The sequence below is a fragment of the Myotis nattereri genome (assembly GCF_964212035.1).
Source record: "Myotis nattereri genome assembly, chromosome: 3".
NCBI lineage: Eukaryota > Metazoa > Chordata > Mammalia > Chiroptera > Vespertilionidae > Myotis > Myotis nattereri.
The window spans coordinates 128,395,849-128,413,296 of NC_138077.1; the positions used below are offsets into that span (position 1 = coordinate 128,395,849).

Consider the following 17,448-nt stretch of genomic DNA (forward strand, 5'->3'; position numbering starts at 1 on the left):
AGTTGTCTCACTGATCTTTGGCATGTTTGTTTACTTATTCTTTCATTCATTTGCCAAATATTTATTGCCAGGTGCTGTTATTGCTACTGTTGCTAATTTTGTAGCATCTTAGTTCTCCATTTGTAAAACAACAAAGAGGACTTCAGAATTGATACAAGAATTAAATAAGATAGCACATATTTAAATACTAATAAAAGTCACTTAGCATAGTTCTTCACACATAGTAAGCAGAGTAATAAATCAGTACATAATATTCTATTTAAAATACTTCTGACTGCTGTTATTTACTTCTTACCCAAGTAAATATTTTCATTTGTCTCTATAAGGCATGTGTAGAAGTAATGGCATGTGTAATACTGACAGATGTAAGCAGTCAAGAAATGCTACTGTTCTATTATTAGAACTATTATTCTATTTACTATACTATCCCTACTGAAAGTGCTTTCCTTATTCCTTTCCTATAATTGAAATGTTTTACTTGTTTCAAAAGCTCAGTTCAAGGTTTACTGCCTTCATAAAATCCCCCCGGATTAATCCTTTCCCTATAAGAATGTCCCCTTATTTGGTATGTAACACCCTACCAGTTTAGCTTGCATTTGCTTAAAGAGAGGTTCACCTAGCTGTTTTACAATTATGCCTTCCTATCTCACCTCAATCTGGCCCCAACTAGGTCACAAGTTCCACAACAGGGCGGGGACTGTGATTCTCTTTCAGAAGAATTTTAGGACCCACCCTGTGAAAATATGGTTAAGAGGAGGATTCTGCTTTTAAACGTCAGGTTTTCATCAGTAACCATTTGCTTTATAGTTATATCAAAGACAGTATTTTAGTACTGAAAATTAGGTTCCCTATCATTCATTGTTTGTTCTAACAGAAAAGATGAAAACAAACCAAAATAGGTGCTGATTAGATCTGCCTTCTTTCTGTGCTATAGTAGTATTAATATTACATCATCTTTCCTGAGCAGTGGTTTTTATAATTTCCTGGTTTTTTATTTTTTTACTTTTTTGGAGGAGGGTGATGGAAGGAAGGCTTAAAAATATCCATTTTGTGGTCTTTGTTTCATTATTTTCAGGTCTTTCTTGGTTTAATCTGACAAGAGTTATAGGACTATGACATTTATTTTGTCATTTATTATATCCTTTAAAATTTAATTAGAACAGATCTGACAAAGTCATACTTTTGTTCCTTACCAGGATTGTCTTGGTGCTTAGACAAAATACGTATTTCTAGAAAATTCCTTTGAAGTAATTTACTTTTTAATTCTTTAGCCACACAATAAAAAAAATGGTTTACTTTCTGAGTATAATAAAATCTGCTTTTCTAAAGTCTAGGAAAGTCACCTGACTACAGCAAACATTCCCTTTCTTCACAATTAGAGACTCAAAGAGGAAAAGGTCCATTTATCCAAACCTTCCTATTACTTCCACAGGACTTACTGATCAATAGGAAGCAGTTGCCCCTGTTGTCTCAGTGTTTTAGGAAACTATACTGACTTTAAAAAGTCAATAATTTATCAAATTATTTTCTCTCAACTGAAAGTTTATTCAAGGAAATTAGTATAACATACAGTAACTGTGCTGCACATAGTAGTTAATATCCCAACTGTCTTCACATAAAAGAAACAAATTCATCCTGTCATGGTAGGTATGTGTAAACCTCAAATACATACATAAGAAAATAATTTTGGTTTGGTATTAGGAGCAGATGTTGGCTGAATTCTCATTCATTCATTTATTTCAATAAATAAATAATTAGTGGCTACAATGTGCCAGCCACTGCTATTCTAGGTGCCAGGGATACTGCAGAGAACAGAGTCCCTGAGCTCATGAAACTTATTTTAGTTGGGGAGACAGAGCATATAGATAAATAGTTAGCATATCAGGAAATGATGGAGAAAAACAAAGCAAGGTAGGGAGGCCAGAGAATGCCAAAGTGAGGGGAGACGAATGTTAGAGTGGCTGTGTTAGGTCTCACTGTTGACATCTGAGCAGAGACAAATAGGAAATGAGAATGTACAGAAATCTGAGAAAAGAGTATTACAGAGGGAGTAGCAAGTGCAAAGGCCCTGAGGTGGGAGTGTGCTTGGCACATTAGAGGAAGAATAAGGTAGCCAGAGTAGCTAGAACAAAGCAAGTGGTGGTGGGGGGGCGGGGTGGGGGGGAGGTAGAAAATAAGAGTCACTGAGCCAGAAGGATTTGTTAATTAAATATACATGAGGGGAGAAAGAAGGAAAGAATGAAAAAGGGGAAGAGAAAAGAACAGAGGGAGAGAGGGAAGGAGTGGAGATGGAGAGGAAAAAAGGAAGAGAAGAGAAAGGGAGGAGAAGGGAGGGAAGGGGAAGAGAGAAGGGACAAGTAAAGGAGGGAAGGAGGGAGGTGAAGGAGATGAAGTGGGGGAAAGAGAGCACTCCAGAGAAAGAGATGAAGAAGGGAGAGAAAGATAGGAGTTCAGATTTTTCAGCCTGAGCATCTAGGGAATGGTAATGTCATTCATGAAATGGTATAAAATGAGGTAAAAGCAGAACTGAGGAAAGAATTCAAGTCTGGTTCTGGATATGTTATACTGAGATGCTTATTAGACATCTAAGTAGACTAAGAAGTTGGATGTAAAAAGTCTAGCAATCCAGAGAGGAGCCTAGGGTTAAAATATGAATGTAGAATTGATGAATGGCACACAGATAATATTTAAAACTGTGATTCTACATGAGACCACCAAGCAAGGTAGTAGAGACAGAAAAGATATCCCAGACCCAAGCCTTAGGACTCAACAATGTTAAAAGTCAAGAAAAAGGTGTGAACTAACAAAGTAGAATGGAAGGAGGCGCCTGTGTTGTAGGAGAAAATCCAAGAGAAAGTGATGTCTCAGAAGAAAAGGTGGACTTTGCCTATTACCTTCTCAAAGATGCACAAAAGCAATATTCTGAAGTTGAAAGAACTTGAGCTTTGGAGCAGAACTAGGTCTGCACGGTAATTCCTCTGATTATTATTGGAGAACCATGGATATTAAACCACTATAAATTTCAGTTTCTATAAAGTAGGGAGGATAATTAATACTTATTTTACAGAGTTATGATAGTTTATGAAGAAACTACAGGTAAAAATTCTAACTAATAAAGTGCTATAAAAGTATTTTAAATCATGAGTTCTTAATGATTTCTAGGTAAAGAGGCAGAGTGCTGCAAAAACAGACAAGGTTAGCCCCTTAAATACCTCATAAAATACATAAAAAACTATAAAAGAGTAAGAGGGGGAAAAATCTCCATCCTTTACTGAAAAAGGAAATATTATAATTGCATACTATAAACTTTGAAAAGTGATGGCCAAGAATAGGAACACAGATTCTAATAAAGAACTGAGACTCCTAACCTCACCATAACTATTCCTCCCCCAAAAGTCAGAGAAAGAAAATGAGTAGACAAAACTCTTAGAACTCTGATACGCTTTCATTTATCATTTATAGAGAAAGAGATATGGGTGGGGGAGGGAGAAGGAACATAATATGTGAGAGGCAGATAAGACAAAGTATCCAATTCTGAAAGAAAACCTAATAAAATTCTCCACTGGTACTTTGTAATACAAAAAACAAACAAACGAACAAAACCCACCTCAACTGAATCTATTAAAAGCGATCAAACATACAGCATGAAATGAAAATGTGACTGTAAAGCTAAGGAAACAAACTGAGAACTATAACAACATCATTATAGATCTAATAAACAAACCAGAAACAGAAAGAAGTTGAATAGTGTACAACTAAATAAGCAATTGGCAGCATTATAAGTGCAGAACAGAAACAAATACTATAAACCCTACCAAAGCTAAAATTCACAAGTGAGAGGTTGGGGAAGAGATGCAAGAGAAAAGGTTAAGTCTTAACCCCTCCACGTCTCAAGGCATTAACTAATGCAGAAATAATGATACTAACTTCAGAATGTCTTTTATTACTTTTCTTTGAATGATCTTTTAGCAACTACTACCTTTAATAGTAAAGAAACACATATTTTAATGTATTTATTTCAGCTTTAAGTTTTTGTTCTGTTAAATTCAAATAAAATTTAAAATTAATACTTTAATTTAAAAAGACAATAGTGTGGTGAAGACGGGGGTGGTGGTGGTGGTGGGGACTGGATGGAGGTGGGCAAGGGGGGTGAAAATGAGGGACATCTACACTTGTGTAAACAATAAAAAATGTATTTTTAAAAGTTATATGATCCATTCTTATCAGGTCTCTCCCCCCACCCCACCCCCCTTACATTTGCCCATCTGTTCATTCAGCAGTCATCCCGCTATCCATCCTTCCATTTGGATATACACAAAGTTGTCTGGAATGATGTTCTTCAAAGTTAAAAAGCAATGGTTATCCTTATGTAGTTATTAAGGTGATTTATTTCTTTTTCCTTCTCCTCCCTAATTTCTTAACTTCTTTTTCTTAGTGCTTTACATTTATCTTTTGTTTAAATAATACAAAAACAGTCACTGCTCTTAAAAAGAGAGAGAGGCAGGAAGAGAGAGAAAGTTTATTTTACTATGGCTGTATTAGTTAAGTTGAATCAGGAATAACCTAGAGGCTTTCTGTCCTTACTCTCTAAAATCAAGGACAAGAATTCTAGATAACAAACTTGGTGAATTGTATTAAATAATTAATGAGTCAAACACAGACACTACTAGTATGTTCAGGATGAGAAAATAGTAAAGGCTGCATCTTGATGACAAGTTACTTTATGGGTTGTTTTTACGTATCTTCTTAGAGGAGCAATTTTCAACTGGAGTGCTGCAAGAATTTTTAAAACATGCAATACCTGACTAGTCAGGGATACTGACCTCTTTTCCCTTAGATCACCAAATTATTCCCAGCTGTCTGGTGTGAATGAATCAAAATTATACCTATTTCTTTTGTCAAATATATTTTTTGGTGTGCCACAGAATTTTAGTAATTGGTTTATGTGTGCTCTAAGATGAAAAAGGTTGAAAATTGCTGTCCTGGAGTTCTTCTTTTTTAAAATTAAATCTTGATTGTTCAGATTACAGTTGTTCCTCTTTTTTCCCCCCATAGCTCCCCTCCACCCAGTTCCCACCCCACCCTTTGCCCTTACCTCCCCCACTGTCCTCATCCATAGGTGTACGATTTTTGTCCAGTCTCTTCCTGAACCCCCCACACCCCTTTCCCCCTGAGAATGGTCAGTCCACTCCCTTTCTATGCCCCTGATTCTATTATATTCACCAGTTTATTCTGTTCATCAGATTTTTTATTCACTTGAGTTTTAGATTCACTTGTTGATAGATATGTACTTGTTCATAATTTGTATCTTTACCTTTTTGTTCTTCTTCCTCTTCTTAAAGGATACCTTTCAGCATTTTATGTAATACTGGTTTGGTGGTGATGAAGTCCTTTAGCTTTTTCTTATCTGTGAGGCTCTTTAACTGACCTTCAATTCTGAATGATAGCTTTGCTGGGTAAAGTAATCTTGGTTGTAGGATCTTGCTATTTATCACTTTGAATACTTCTTGCCACTCCCTTCTGGCCTGCATAGTTTCTGTTGAGAAATCAGCTGACAATCTTATGGGTACTCCCTTGTAGGCAACTAACTGTTTTTATCTTGTTGCTTTTAAGACTCTCTCTTCGTCTTTTGCTCTTGGCATTTTAATTATGATGTGTCTTGGTGTGGTCCTCTTTGGATTCCTTTTGTTTGGGGTTCTCTGCGCTTCCTGGACTTGTAAGTCTATTTCTTTCACCAGTAGGGGAAGTTTTCTGTCATTATTTCTTCAAATAGGTTTTCAATATCTTGCTCTCTCTCTTCTCCTGGCACCCCTGTAATTTGGATGTTGGTTCGCTTGAAGTTTTCCCAGAGGCTCCTTACACTATCCTCATATTCTTGGATTCTTTTTTTCTTTTTGCTTTTCTGGTTGGGTGTTTTTTACTTCTTGGTATTTCAAACTTTGAGTTGATTCTTGTGATCCTCTAGTCTGCTGTTGGATCTCTGCATAACATTCTCTACTTCAGTCAGTGTATGCTTAATTTCTATTTGGTCCTTTTTCATATCCTCGAGGGTCTCACTAGATTTATTGAGGGTTTCACTAAATTTATCAGCGGTTTCTAGAAAACTCTTGAAAAACCTTACAACCGTGGTTTTGAACTCTATATATCCAGAAGCTTGCCCTCCTCCATTTCTGTCATTTGTGACCTGTCTCTTTGTCTCCGCATTTTGGCTGCTGTGTCGATAGGGTGGCTTTCTGTGCTAGGTGTCCTATAGGGCCCAGTAGCTCAGCCTCCCCAATTACCGGAGGTGGACACTCTTGGTGGGCCCCTCGTGGGCTGCGTGCACGGTCTTGCCGTAGTTAAGCGTTGATTGTAGTTGGTATCACCGGGAGGAATCGACCTCCAGGCCAATTGGCTGTGAGAATCAGCTGTGTCTATGGTCGGAGAACTTCTGTGCTGGAGACACCCTTCTGGGGCAAGACTTGCTTCAGTGGGGCTTTGGTGCTCACTGAGTCTGCCCCCTGAGTGTGTCCCTTATGGATCTGAGGAGTTGTAATCTGGATGGTCCCACTCTGACCACTGGGTACACTGGCTCTTGGATCTCTAAGGAGGTGCTAATTTAGCCTCTGCCTGCCTGAGGCTACCCAGCAGGAGCCACGGAGAGATCCGCAGATTCCTCTTCTTTGTTTGGGATTTGGAGGTGCCCAGACGAGGCCCAGCTGTGAAGCAATGCAAGCTGCTGTGGGGCCCCAGGGCCTTCTTTTGGATGTTCTGGGTCTCTCTGACCCAGCTGCAGTTTGTTAGGTAATCTTAGATTGCAAAGGGCCAGGTCATCCATATGCAAAAGCCTCTGTGCACAGCTTGGGTGGGGCAGGGTCCCAGGGAATCAACAGGGTGGAGCAAACAGACATGGCTGATCCTCAGTCCTGCCCCAGGAGGCCCCAGGTCTCAGTGTCCCGCGGTAAGCGCCGCAAGCACCTCTGAGAGAAAGCCGCCCTCGAGTTCCGCCCAATGCCAGACAGTCCAGCTTCTCCCTGTATGAGTCTGGGTCCCCAGAGACTAGCCCGGAACTGGAGTTCAGAGCGGGAGCGTGTGTCTCCCTCCCGATTGAAAAAGACAACCCTGTCCTCAATTGCCAGCCCTTTCCATGTGCGCCTCCGCACCTCCTCTGAGTCTCAGTGTGCTTTTCTCTTTCCTTCTAGTTGTAGAATTTCCACTCAGCCAGCCTTCCTTGGTTCTGGATGATGTCCATTTTGTCTTTTAGTTGTATTTTTGAAGTGGCTGTGCGAGGCAGCAATTTCCTGTGTTTACCTATGCTGCCATCTTGGTTTCTCTCCTGTCCTAGAGTTCTTGTTTATTTTCATGGTGTTAAGAATCCACAGGAGAGTGTTAGTTTTAAAGGCTCTGCTCACACAAACACACTTTGCAAGATAGGTGGCGCTACACAGCCAAAAGCAGAAACAATTATGAGCTGCAGATTCTGTAACAGGTCTCATTCAAATAATTCAAGATGTCCCCACTTTATTGTTGCACAGCTATTTAGTTTTGTGCATTATGTTAGACCACGATCCACACCAGTATAGTTCTGAGATGCAGCTGATGGCACTGCCAGAACAGCTCTCAAACATGCATAGAAAAGACTAATGTGGCAGTTCTAACAGGCACAGAACAAAACTCAACTCATCACTAGTCTTGTAAAGTATAACTTAGATCAGAATATATTCCATATATAATAAATTCACTTGCATGATCTTGCACAACTCTCTGATCAGTTAGTAGTGAAAATAAATAAGCCAGCACTATGACTTAAAATGTCAAGTTTTTAAACATGAAATTCCCCAAGAACAACAGCTGGGCCCAGGTGAATTTTTAAACTACATCAGCTTAAAAAGCAGGTAATTATCTCCATTATACCTGTGCTGTTCAGGATGATTACTACATGAAAATACTTATATTGGAGCCTACTGAGTTCCAAAAATCATTGACTTGTTTCTAAAGCTAACAATGAGACCCAAAGAAGTCTGTATATGTCAAAACCTTAATTATTAACTTTGCATTTTGTGTTTTAATTCTTCCTTTTAGGAGAATACATTTAAATTTTGGATAATACTTTTTTTATGCACTGTGAAGACTCTACTTTAAAATATATATATATATATATATATATATATATATACACATACATACATACACACACACATTTCAGAGAGGAAGGGAGAGGGAGAGAAAGATAAAAACGTCAATGATGAGAATCACTGACTGGCTGCCTCCGGCAGGCCCGCTACTAACCGGGAATTGAACCGTGACTCCTGGTTCATAGGTCGATGCTCAACCACTGAGCCACACCAACTGGGCTGAAGACTCTACTTTTAAGAGGCCAGTCCTCACATCAGAAATAACTTTAGCCCAAGAATGAAGCAAGCCAAATAACTGTTTATAGATTTTTACCAAGTTTTACCTAATTTATTTTTATATTCTCAAAATGTAGAAAAGGCAAGTTACAGGCAGAGTTCAAATGCATACATAAGCATTCTTATTAATAATAATTTTAGTTTTATTTTTAGCATAATGTCTAGAATGTTTGTCAAGGTTAAGGAAGTGACAGTGTGAACAAACAAGGACAAGTTTGTAGTAAAATGCAAAAGTCTGAGGTTAATTTTAGATTTCTTGTTGCTCCCCTCAAAGAAACCAAACGTGACCTTAGGGGATTTTTCCTCTCCAATCTCCTTTTAACATCAGAGTACACAAGACTAACTTGGACTTGCACATAAAGACTTAACTCAATTACTAGCCAAGGTCTCTTAGCTGCTTTCTGTCACTGACCAGTTTTCTCTCCCTCCTCCCTGCCTGAAAGACATTTTATTTTATAATATATTTTATTGATTTTTTACAGAGAGGAAGGGAGAGGGATAGAGAGTTAGGAACATCGATGAGAGAGAAGCATCGATCAACTGCCTCCTGCACACTCCCTACTGGGGATGTGCCTGCAACCAAGGTACATGCATTTGACCGGAATCGAACCTGGGACCCTTGAGTCCGCAGGCCGACGCTCTATCCACTGAGCCAAACCGGTTAGGGCCTGAAAGACATTTTATTTGACACTTCAGTAATCCATCATTATTTACCAGCATTATCCTTGGACAAGCTGAATAGTGTCAATATAGATGCAAGGAGCAGCCTTGTATTTCTGATATACTTCTAATTTTAAAATCAATTATTAATAAAACTCCTTTTATGCTATGATTTGACATGTTTAATAAATATTCGTTTTGATTAACTATGTCTTCAAAGTAAAATATTTTGCTTAATGAAAATAATAAAATACTAATATTATAACAGGATTATTTTTTTAAGTTAAAAAACACACTAATATCCTATTTGAAAACATTTTATTTCAGATCCTAAATCTTGGTTATCAACCTTTTTCTAATGGATAAATTTTTTAAGGTAAAAAATGTTTCAATTTTCTCACATTCTAAAAGGATAAATAATCTTGTGCACTGCAGACACACACATCTCACTTTGGAGATTAAGGCTCTCAACATCAATGGCAATACACATTAGTCACTAGATAAGCACTTCCTCTGAGACAGGCCATCTATCTCTATCCTCTCTAACTCCCACCAAATACCCAAAAAGATACATTTTGGCATAGATCTCATGTGAAATAAAGCAACATAAGAAAATAGCTGGCTTACATCTCTGGAGAACTTGGTTTAAGTTGTCTTGCATTGTTTCTCTACATTTGGGAAGAGTATGTTCATTTGTTTCAAGGATCATATTCTTCAAATTCTCAAGAACTCGCATTTCTCGAAGACCACGTTTTTCCTATCAAAAGAAAATAAGTGACTAGTACATATTGTGTTTAAATCTTAGTAATTACTTTCTGGGATTTCCACCCAGGTTTTGGTTGTTACGTTATTACTTATTACTAAAATTTACAAGGCCTTCTTCTAATTACTTGGCAATAAATGAGATGACACACAATCTGGAGACATTTTTTTATTATTATGAAATGCTTCAAAAGTTGAAAAGTTGCAATATGAGTAATAATTTTTATAGCAATATTTTAAAATGGACAAGAGAGCCCGGCCGGCATGGCTCAGTGGTTGAGCATTGACCAATGAACCAGGAGGTCACGGTTTGGTTCCAGGTCAGGGCATATGCCTGAGTTGTGGGCTTGATCCCCAGTGTGGGTTGTTCAGGAGGCAGCTGATTAATGATTCTCTCTCATCATTGAAGTTTCTATCTTTTTCTCCCTCTCCGAAATAAATATATATATTTTTTAATGGGCATGAGAAATAAAGAACAAAAAATGAGGCCTAAACTGTGACATATTTCATTCTGTACAGCAAAAAAATATATTAGATGCCCTTGATTTGATTTTAAATTTTTTTTCATTCTTACCATCTTATTTATACTATTTTTTACCTGGTTCCATTTTTCTCAAGTAAAAGTATGAAGTAAAGGTAATATGAGGATACTTCCCTGTGCAGAAAAGAGCTAACACTGAAGGCCTAAGATTACTATCCTTAGAAAGGCCTGCTTGCAAGATTGGCCTTTGGCTGTGGGCTGGGAACTTGACCAGTAAATAGTTCCTTTCACTGGTATAAAACTTTCTATAAATGATAAGACACCACTTTCCTTCCGTGAGTCTGGAATTTGATACACACTAGGCAGAGATTGCCTACCTGCCAGTCCCCAGTAAAAACCCTGGACTCCTAGGCTAAAGCAAGTTTTCCTGATGGATAACATTCCACACGTGTTGTCACAGCTCACTGCTAAGGAATGAATAACATATCGTGTGAACCCTAGGACTCTTGGAAGCTTCTGCGTAGTTTCACCCAGACTCCTCCCCGTGCACTTGTTCACTTTGATGACTTTGCTCTGTATTCCTTTGCCATAACACTGAGCCCCCACAACAACCATATGCTATGTCCTTGAGTTCTAGTGAGTCACTGCACTGTGGGAAGTGGGGAGGGTCTTAATATCCCCCACTTGAGGGTGGGCTAGACTTAGTGACTTGCTTCTAAAGAATAGAGCAGGGAAAGAGAAAAACAGTAACTTGACAGTGGAAATAATGACAGTTGATATCATTAGTGATGTCATGGTGATAGCATCCCCTGATGCAATGTGATAACAAGAGCTATTTACTTCTGTGGTACTCTTCCCAAAATTCACAACCCTAATCTAATCTTAAAAAAAAAACCAATCAGACAAACCTAGATTGGGGGACATTTTACAGGATACTGGCCAGTACTCAAGACTATCAAGATTATGAAAAACAAGAAAGACTAAGTGACTGTCACAAACCAAAGAAGACTAGAGAGACAGGACAATTAAATGCTAATGTGGTGCCCTGGATTAGATCCTGGACAGAAAGAGGACTGTAATGGAAAAACTGGTGAAATCCAGTCTGGTGTTTAGTTAGTAGTAACGTACCAATGTCGGTTTCTTAGGTTTTACCAATGTAGCATGGTAATATAAGACATTAATAGAGAGAAAATGAGGAAAGGGTAAACAAGAACGCTCTGTACTATCTTAACAATTTTACTCTAAATCTAAAATCAATACAAAATAAACATTTATTTAAAAAAAGAAAGGTGATAAACTTGATCATAAGGAAATAAAAAGTTAAGTTATGTTACCGGGTTTTTGTTTTAAGTCATTATTATGGAGGAGCTGTGGTCAGATTTTTACTCTTAATTTTCCCATAGTAAAAAATTTAAAACTTATACAAAAGTTGGGAAAATAAAACAATGAATCCTCATATTCCTATCAACAAGCTTCAAAAATTCTCAACTCATGGCTGCGTTTGTTCCTTCTATAGCATTCCATACATCTCCCTACTCAATCCTGTATTCTTTTGAAGCAGATCCCGGACAATGTATCATTTCAACTATAAATATGTCAACATCTACCTTTAAAAGACAAAAACTCCTCTTAAAAAACAAATACAATAAGACTACCTCTCTCACACTCAACAAATCTTTAATATTATTAAAAATCAAGGTAGTGCCCAGCCGGCATGGCTCAGTGGTTGAGCATTGACCTATGAATCAGGAGGTCATGTTTGATTCTCAGTCAGGGCATATGCCCGGGGTTGGGGGCTCAATCCCCAGTAGGGGATGTGCAGGAAGCAACTGATCAATGATTCTCTCACCATTGGTGTTTCTCTCTCCCTCCCTTTCTATGTGAAAACAATAAAAATATATTTTTTAAAAAACACACAAATCAAGGTAGCGCTCCCTCAATTAACCCATAAATGTTCTTTTTATCCTCCAGTTTAAAACAAAATTGAAGATTCTTACATTGCAATTGGTTAATATGTTTCTTAAATCTTTTTTAATCTATAGATTTGACCTCCATCACTTTTTTACCCTTTGCAATTTGTTGGGGAAAAAAGTGAGTCATTTATTCTGCAGTTTCCCACAGTCTGTTTTTCTGCTGAATGAATCCCCATGGTATAATTGAACATGTTCCTTTGTCTCTTCTCTTTCCTGTAAATTAGTAGTTAGAACTAGAGGCTTGATCAGATTCAGGGTTTTATATTTTGTTTATAAAGAACATTTCAGAGGTTGGTTGTGTACTTTCGAGAGAACATTGCTAGCATTTTGTCTTCATTTATCAGCAGGAATACCTCCAAAATGAAAAATTTCCCCTCACCGACTATTTGGCTACTCTGAAAATTACTCATTATATGAAAGGCAAAATAAAACACCTGATCATTTCCCTAAAACAATTATTTGGTTCCCTAGTATGCTCTAAAGGTTTTTGTTTGTTTTTACATATTCCTGTAACTCAAAAATTTTAAAATGAATTTTTTCATCCATTACAGTATTTCTCCTTATTGGTGGTTAAATTGTCCTTTGTCCAGTGGGAGCCTATTCAAGTTGGTTCTGGAATGCTTTAGACCAGGGGTAGAGAACCTTTTTTCTGCCAAAGGCTATTTGGATATTTATAACATCATTTGCGGGCCATACAAAATTATCAACTTAAAAATTAGCCTGCTATATTTGATCAAACATTTAATTAACTCACCCCTAGTGCCTTGGCAGGGCTGGACCAAATGATTTCATGGGCCTTATGCAGCCCATGGGCTGGACGTGCCCCACCCCTGCTTTAGACAAAACTTGAATGTTTTTTAGTAGTTTCTTTACTTCTGGTATGGCCTGATGCTCCAGGCTCATCTGTACATTTCCTGACTCAGACTTGGAATCAGTAGGTCTCTAAATACCAATAGTATTTACAAATAGTATTTGGAGACTGAGCACTAGTGGTGTTCACTCTACTGGCTTGGTCATTATTTCTAAAACTTTCAGTGGACAAGGCTAGGAGAGAACTATTTTTTAAAAAGAAAGGAAACTTTTTAAGTTCTCACTCATTAGTCAAACTTAAATTCAGGACTACAGGGTTTTTAATTACCTTCCTCTGCCTCATCTCTTTCCAGTTCTCAAGTCACCAATATAATTACTCATTTGCTTTATTACCAATTTAAACAAATAATACTAATACTAGCATCAACAAAATGATTACTGAAAACAGTTTTTTTGTTTTGGGGTTATTTTTGTTGTTGTTGTGAAGGGAGATTACTCTAGGAATGTAATCAAATTACTGTGTTTTAAAGTTACTTAGGATAATTTCTCTCTGCATGGCAATACCAAAATCTACAAACAAAGGTTTGCTTTTTTACATTTTTTAGTTGATATGGAGAGAATTACTCATTAAAATTTAACTTTCTTTTAATTATGTAAAATATTTACATGGCTCCAAAATTCTCTCTCTCTTCAAAAAAGTCTAGCTTCTATCACTATCCTTTACATCCTATTCCCTCTATCACTCTCTCTTTAGGTAATTCTTTAAATTTTTTTATTCCACCATTGTTTTAAGTATAAGGATATACATCCACACACATCCATCAACATATATATGTGTATATATACACACATGCATATATAAAATGTATATACACATATATGTGTACATATGTATATTTTTATACTTTCCTTCCTAAAAAGAATAACAGAATTTTCTTATCTCACTTTATGAGTCATTCATAAACACACACATGATATATATAATCTTTATGTGGTCTATTTGTTCTAGTGTTTAGAAAAGCTGGCATTTTTGTTCTCATGATTTTGTTTATACAAAAGAATGGTATCTCAATTCAAATAGAAAGGTATCAATGAGCAGAGAGGGGAACTCTTCAGCTCCATTCAGAGTATAAGTCTTATCCTGGGGTCCACGGTTGGGGTTGGGGTTCTAGAACCTCCTTGAAATTGCACTCAAATTGAATGTACATGTCCTCTATTTTTCTTGGAGGGAAAATTCTCCAAGGAGTCCATGACTTCCTAAAGTTAAGAACCACTTTATTTAAAGAGTTATTGAAAGAGTTATTTCTGGTAGCAGGCAACTTGGCAGTCACACATTGTAGCAAGTGAATTTGTAGTCTCACCTCTCTAATAGCCTGTTAATGATAATAATTAAATGATACAACAAATAGACCCAATGATAATGTTACATGAAACAGGGTGTCAGAAATAGTCTCTGCCCTTAAACTTACCATCTGGTAGGTGCTTTTTTATACTGATACTACTGACACCTATTACAAAAGGAAAACTATAACATCATCTTATTTATATATTCATTTTACTTCTGGGGCAAAAATTCTCAAAACAAAGCTCAGCATCTGGTTTCCAATGTAAAATACCCTGAAATTTTTCATATACAGTTTATTTTTCTTAGGTTGAAAGTAATAGCAAGTGCTCACATAATGCTTCAAACAGTGCCTGGCAACTAAGCACTTTAAAATGTTTATAATCCTATACAATAAAAGCCTAATATGCTAAGTGTCCGGTCGTCTGTTCAAGCAATCAAAGTGTAATGTGCTAATGATATGCTAAGGCCACTCAACTGCTCACTATGATGTGCACTGACCACCAGGGGGCAGTCAATGGTTGACCAATTGCTATGACGTGCACTGACCACCAGGGGGCAGACGCTCCAAATGGTAAGTTAGCTTGCTGCTGGGGTCTGGCCGATCGGGACTGAGCACCCTGGAGCCCCCTCCCACCCCAACGGCAGCACTAAGGCATCCCCCGAGGGCTCCCAGGCTGTGAGAGGGCGCAGGCCGGGCTGAGGGGAACCCCCTCCCCCCCACCAAGTGCACAAATTTCATGCACTAGGCCTCTAGTTATTAATAAAACTAGAGGCATGGCGTATGGATTCGTGCACTGGTGGGGTCCCTTGGTGTGGCCTGCGGGGATCGAGCTGAAATGGGCATCCAACATCCCCCAAGGGATGTAGTAGTGAGAGAAGTGACAGGTGGCCAGGGAGGAGCCACTCCTGCTCATCCCAGCCCCACTCATCCCAGTCAGCTGAGCATCTGCCTCCATCTTCCACCACTGCCCCTCGCGGCTCCTGGTCTGCCACACCCAGCTATGGAGAAGTGAGTCCCTAGGGCAGAGCTCCCACGGCCTCACTTGGTGTGCAGACTGAGGCTCGGAAAAGTGGGGTGAGTGCCTGAGGGGCTCCCAGGGCGGACTGGGGAGTCATGGTAGCTGCACGGCGAGACCGCCTACTTTGTGCACCCTCCTGCAAGTCCTGGGGTGGCTTTGGTCTGGTAGGAGGAGGCAGGTGCTAAGGACGGAGTTTGTGGTCTTTTTTTTCCCCTCCCTCCATCCCTCAGTCCCGGCTGCCTGGGGAGGACATGGCCGGAGGGGTTGACAAGGGTCAGGGGTGCCGCACCTCTACAGCGGTGCCTGGTGAGCGGCAGAATTTGGGCTGATGACCCAGCCTCCCAATGCGAACTGTAGCTCAGCCCCACCTGCTTGCAATCTTTCATAGACTTAATCGCCTATTTCTCTTTTCATCTGTCCAAGTTGACTGCCCCCTGGTGGTCAGTGCACTTCATAGTGACCGTTTGGTCATTTGGTCGCTTAGGCCTTTATATATATAGATTAGTACAGTTACTATAATATATATATTAACAATTTAATTTGATAATATTAGAGAGGAAATGAGAAATAATTTTAAATTTTCTTTCAATTACAAAATGGGTTAATCTTCAAGATTCAAAACCATATTGTATACATATATATTACATGGTATATGGGACAGACTTCATACTGATATTTCATAATATGACAGTTACTCTAATAATCTAACTAAATATGAGAGGTTAGGATGTCAAGTGAAATTCTAGTCTGTCCTGCCTTTTAAGGGATTTTCTCTTGATCAATTCAACCCATATTCAAAAGCATCAACACAATCCCTCCCAACTCCTATAATAACTATACTTATTTGAAAATATTTTTGCCTCTAATTTTAATCATCCATTTTTTTCCTATCGGGATAGTATCTGTTTTTCTTTCTCAGCTCAAACATAACCCCCTTTATGAAAAATTCCCACCCAGCTCTCTTGGGAGTTGTTTCCTCCTTGGTGATCTCAAGTACTTTGTGCCTATTTTATCATCATACTTCCACCATCAAGTCTCTTTGTTTATATGTCCTTCTAGATTGTAAACTTCTACAGGTAGAGACTGTTTCTTATTTTTACATATCTAGTGTGACAGATAGTCCTGGGTCCATTCTCCTCTCCTTTCTTTCTAGCAACATTGAATATTATTTGGAGTGGCAAATGTACCTATAACAGAGACTGCTAGATGTTTCCCACCTGCCTTTCTTTTTGCTACATGAAATGCAGATGTGAGGGTTGGAGCTCTACAGCCATCTTGTAAACATAAGCATAAGAGCAACACCTCAGGGAGATAGAAGGAAAAAAATCAGGAAGAGAGCTGACATCATAGAGCCACCATAACAGCCTAGGCCAGGGGTGGGCAAACTTTTTGACTCGAGGGCCACAATGGGTTCTTAAACTGGACCGGAGGGCCAGAACAAAAGCATGGATGGAGTGGTTGTGTGAACTAATATAAATTCAAAGTAAACATCATTACATAAAAGGGTACGGTCTTTTTTTTCAATAGTTTTATTCATTTCAAAGGGGCCGGATCCGGCCCGCGGGCAGTAGTTTGCCCACGGCTGGCCTAGGCTCTGGGTAGTGTGAGAGAAAAATAAGCACTTGTTAAAGCTACTATTTTTCAGGTGCCTGTTACTGTTAACTAAATACATCCCTTACCGATATACCTAGGTATTCAATAACTATTCAATAAAACATTCAAAGAATAAAGTTTGCTAAAAATAAGAAACTTGTACAGGACTACACACCCCATAGCAAGCAATTCATAAGTATTGACTAAATGGATCTCCCCTGTTCTATGTGAGAGAGGCCATGACCGCTCCTTGTGGCTAGAAAGACAAAGGTGCAGAAGAGAATGTCTCTACCCACAGACACTATCAAACTAATGCTCACTGAGAGGGCCCCACTGGGATCTCTGTTCAAAATACTCACTGGAATCAAGGGAAGAAAAGATTTGTATAAAGTTGGGAGAAAGAGTCAATTGCTCA

General features: G+C 38.5%; 1 protein-coding gene across 2 annotated transcripts in view; it reads right to left on the reverse strand.

Moving 5' to 3' along the window:
• BLOC1S5 (biogenesis of lysosomal organelles complex 1 subunit 5) overlaps positions 1-17,448 on the reverse strand; it is a 114,323-nt gene that overhangs the window by 76,278 nt on the left and 20,597 nt on the right. For both annotated transcript variants that reach the window (XM_081087242.1, XM_081087243.1), the window contains exon 3: positions 9,678-9,807. In XM_081087242.1, coding sequence (XP_080943368.1) covers positions 9,678-9,807 — 130 coding nt within the window. The remainder of the gene's footprint in view (positions 1-9,677; positions 9,808-17,448) is intronic.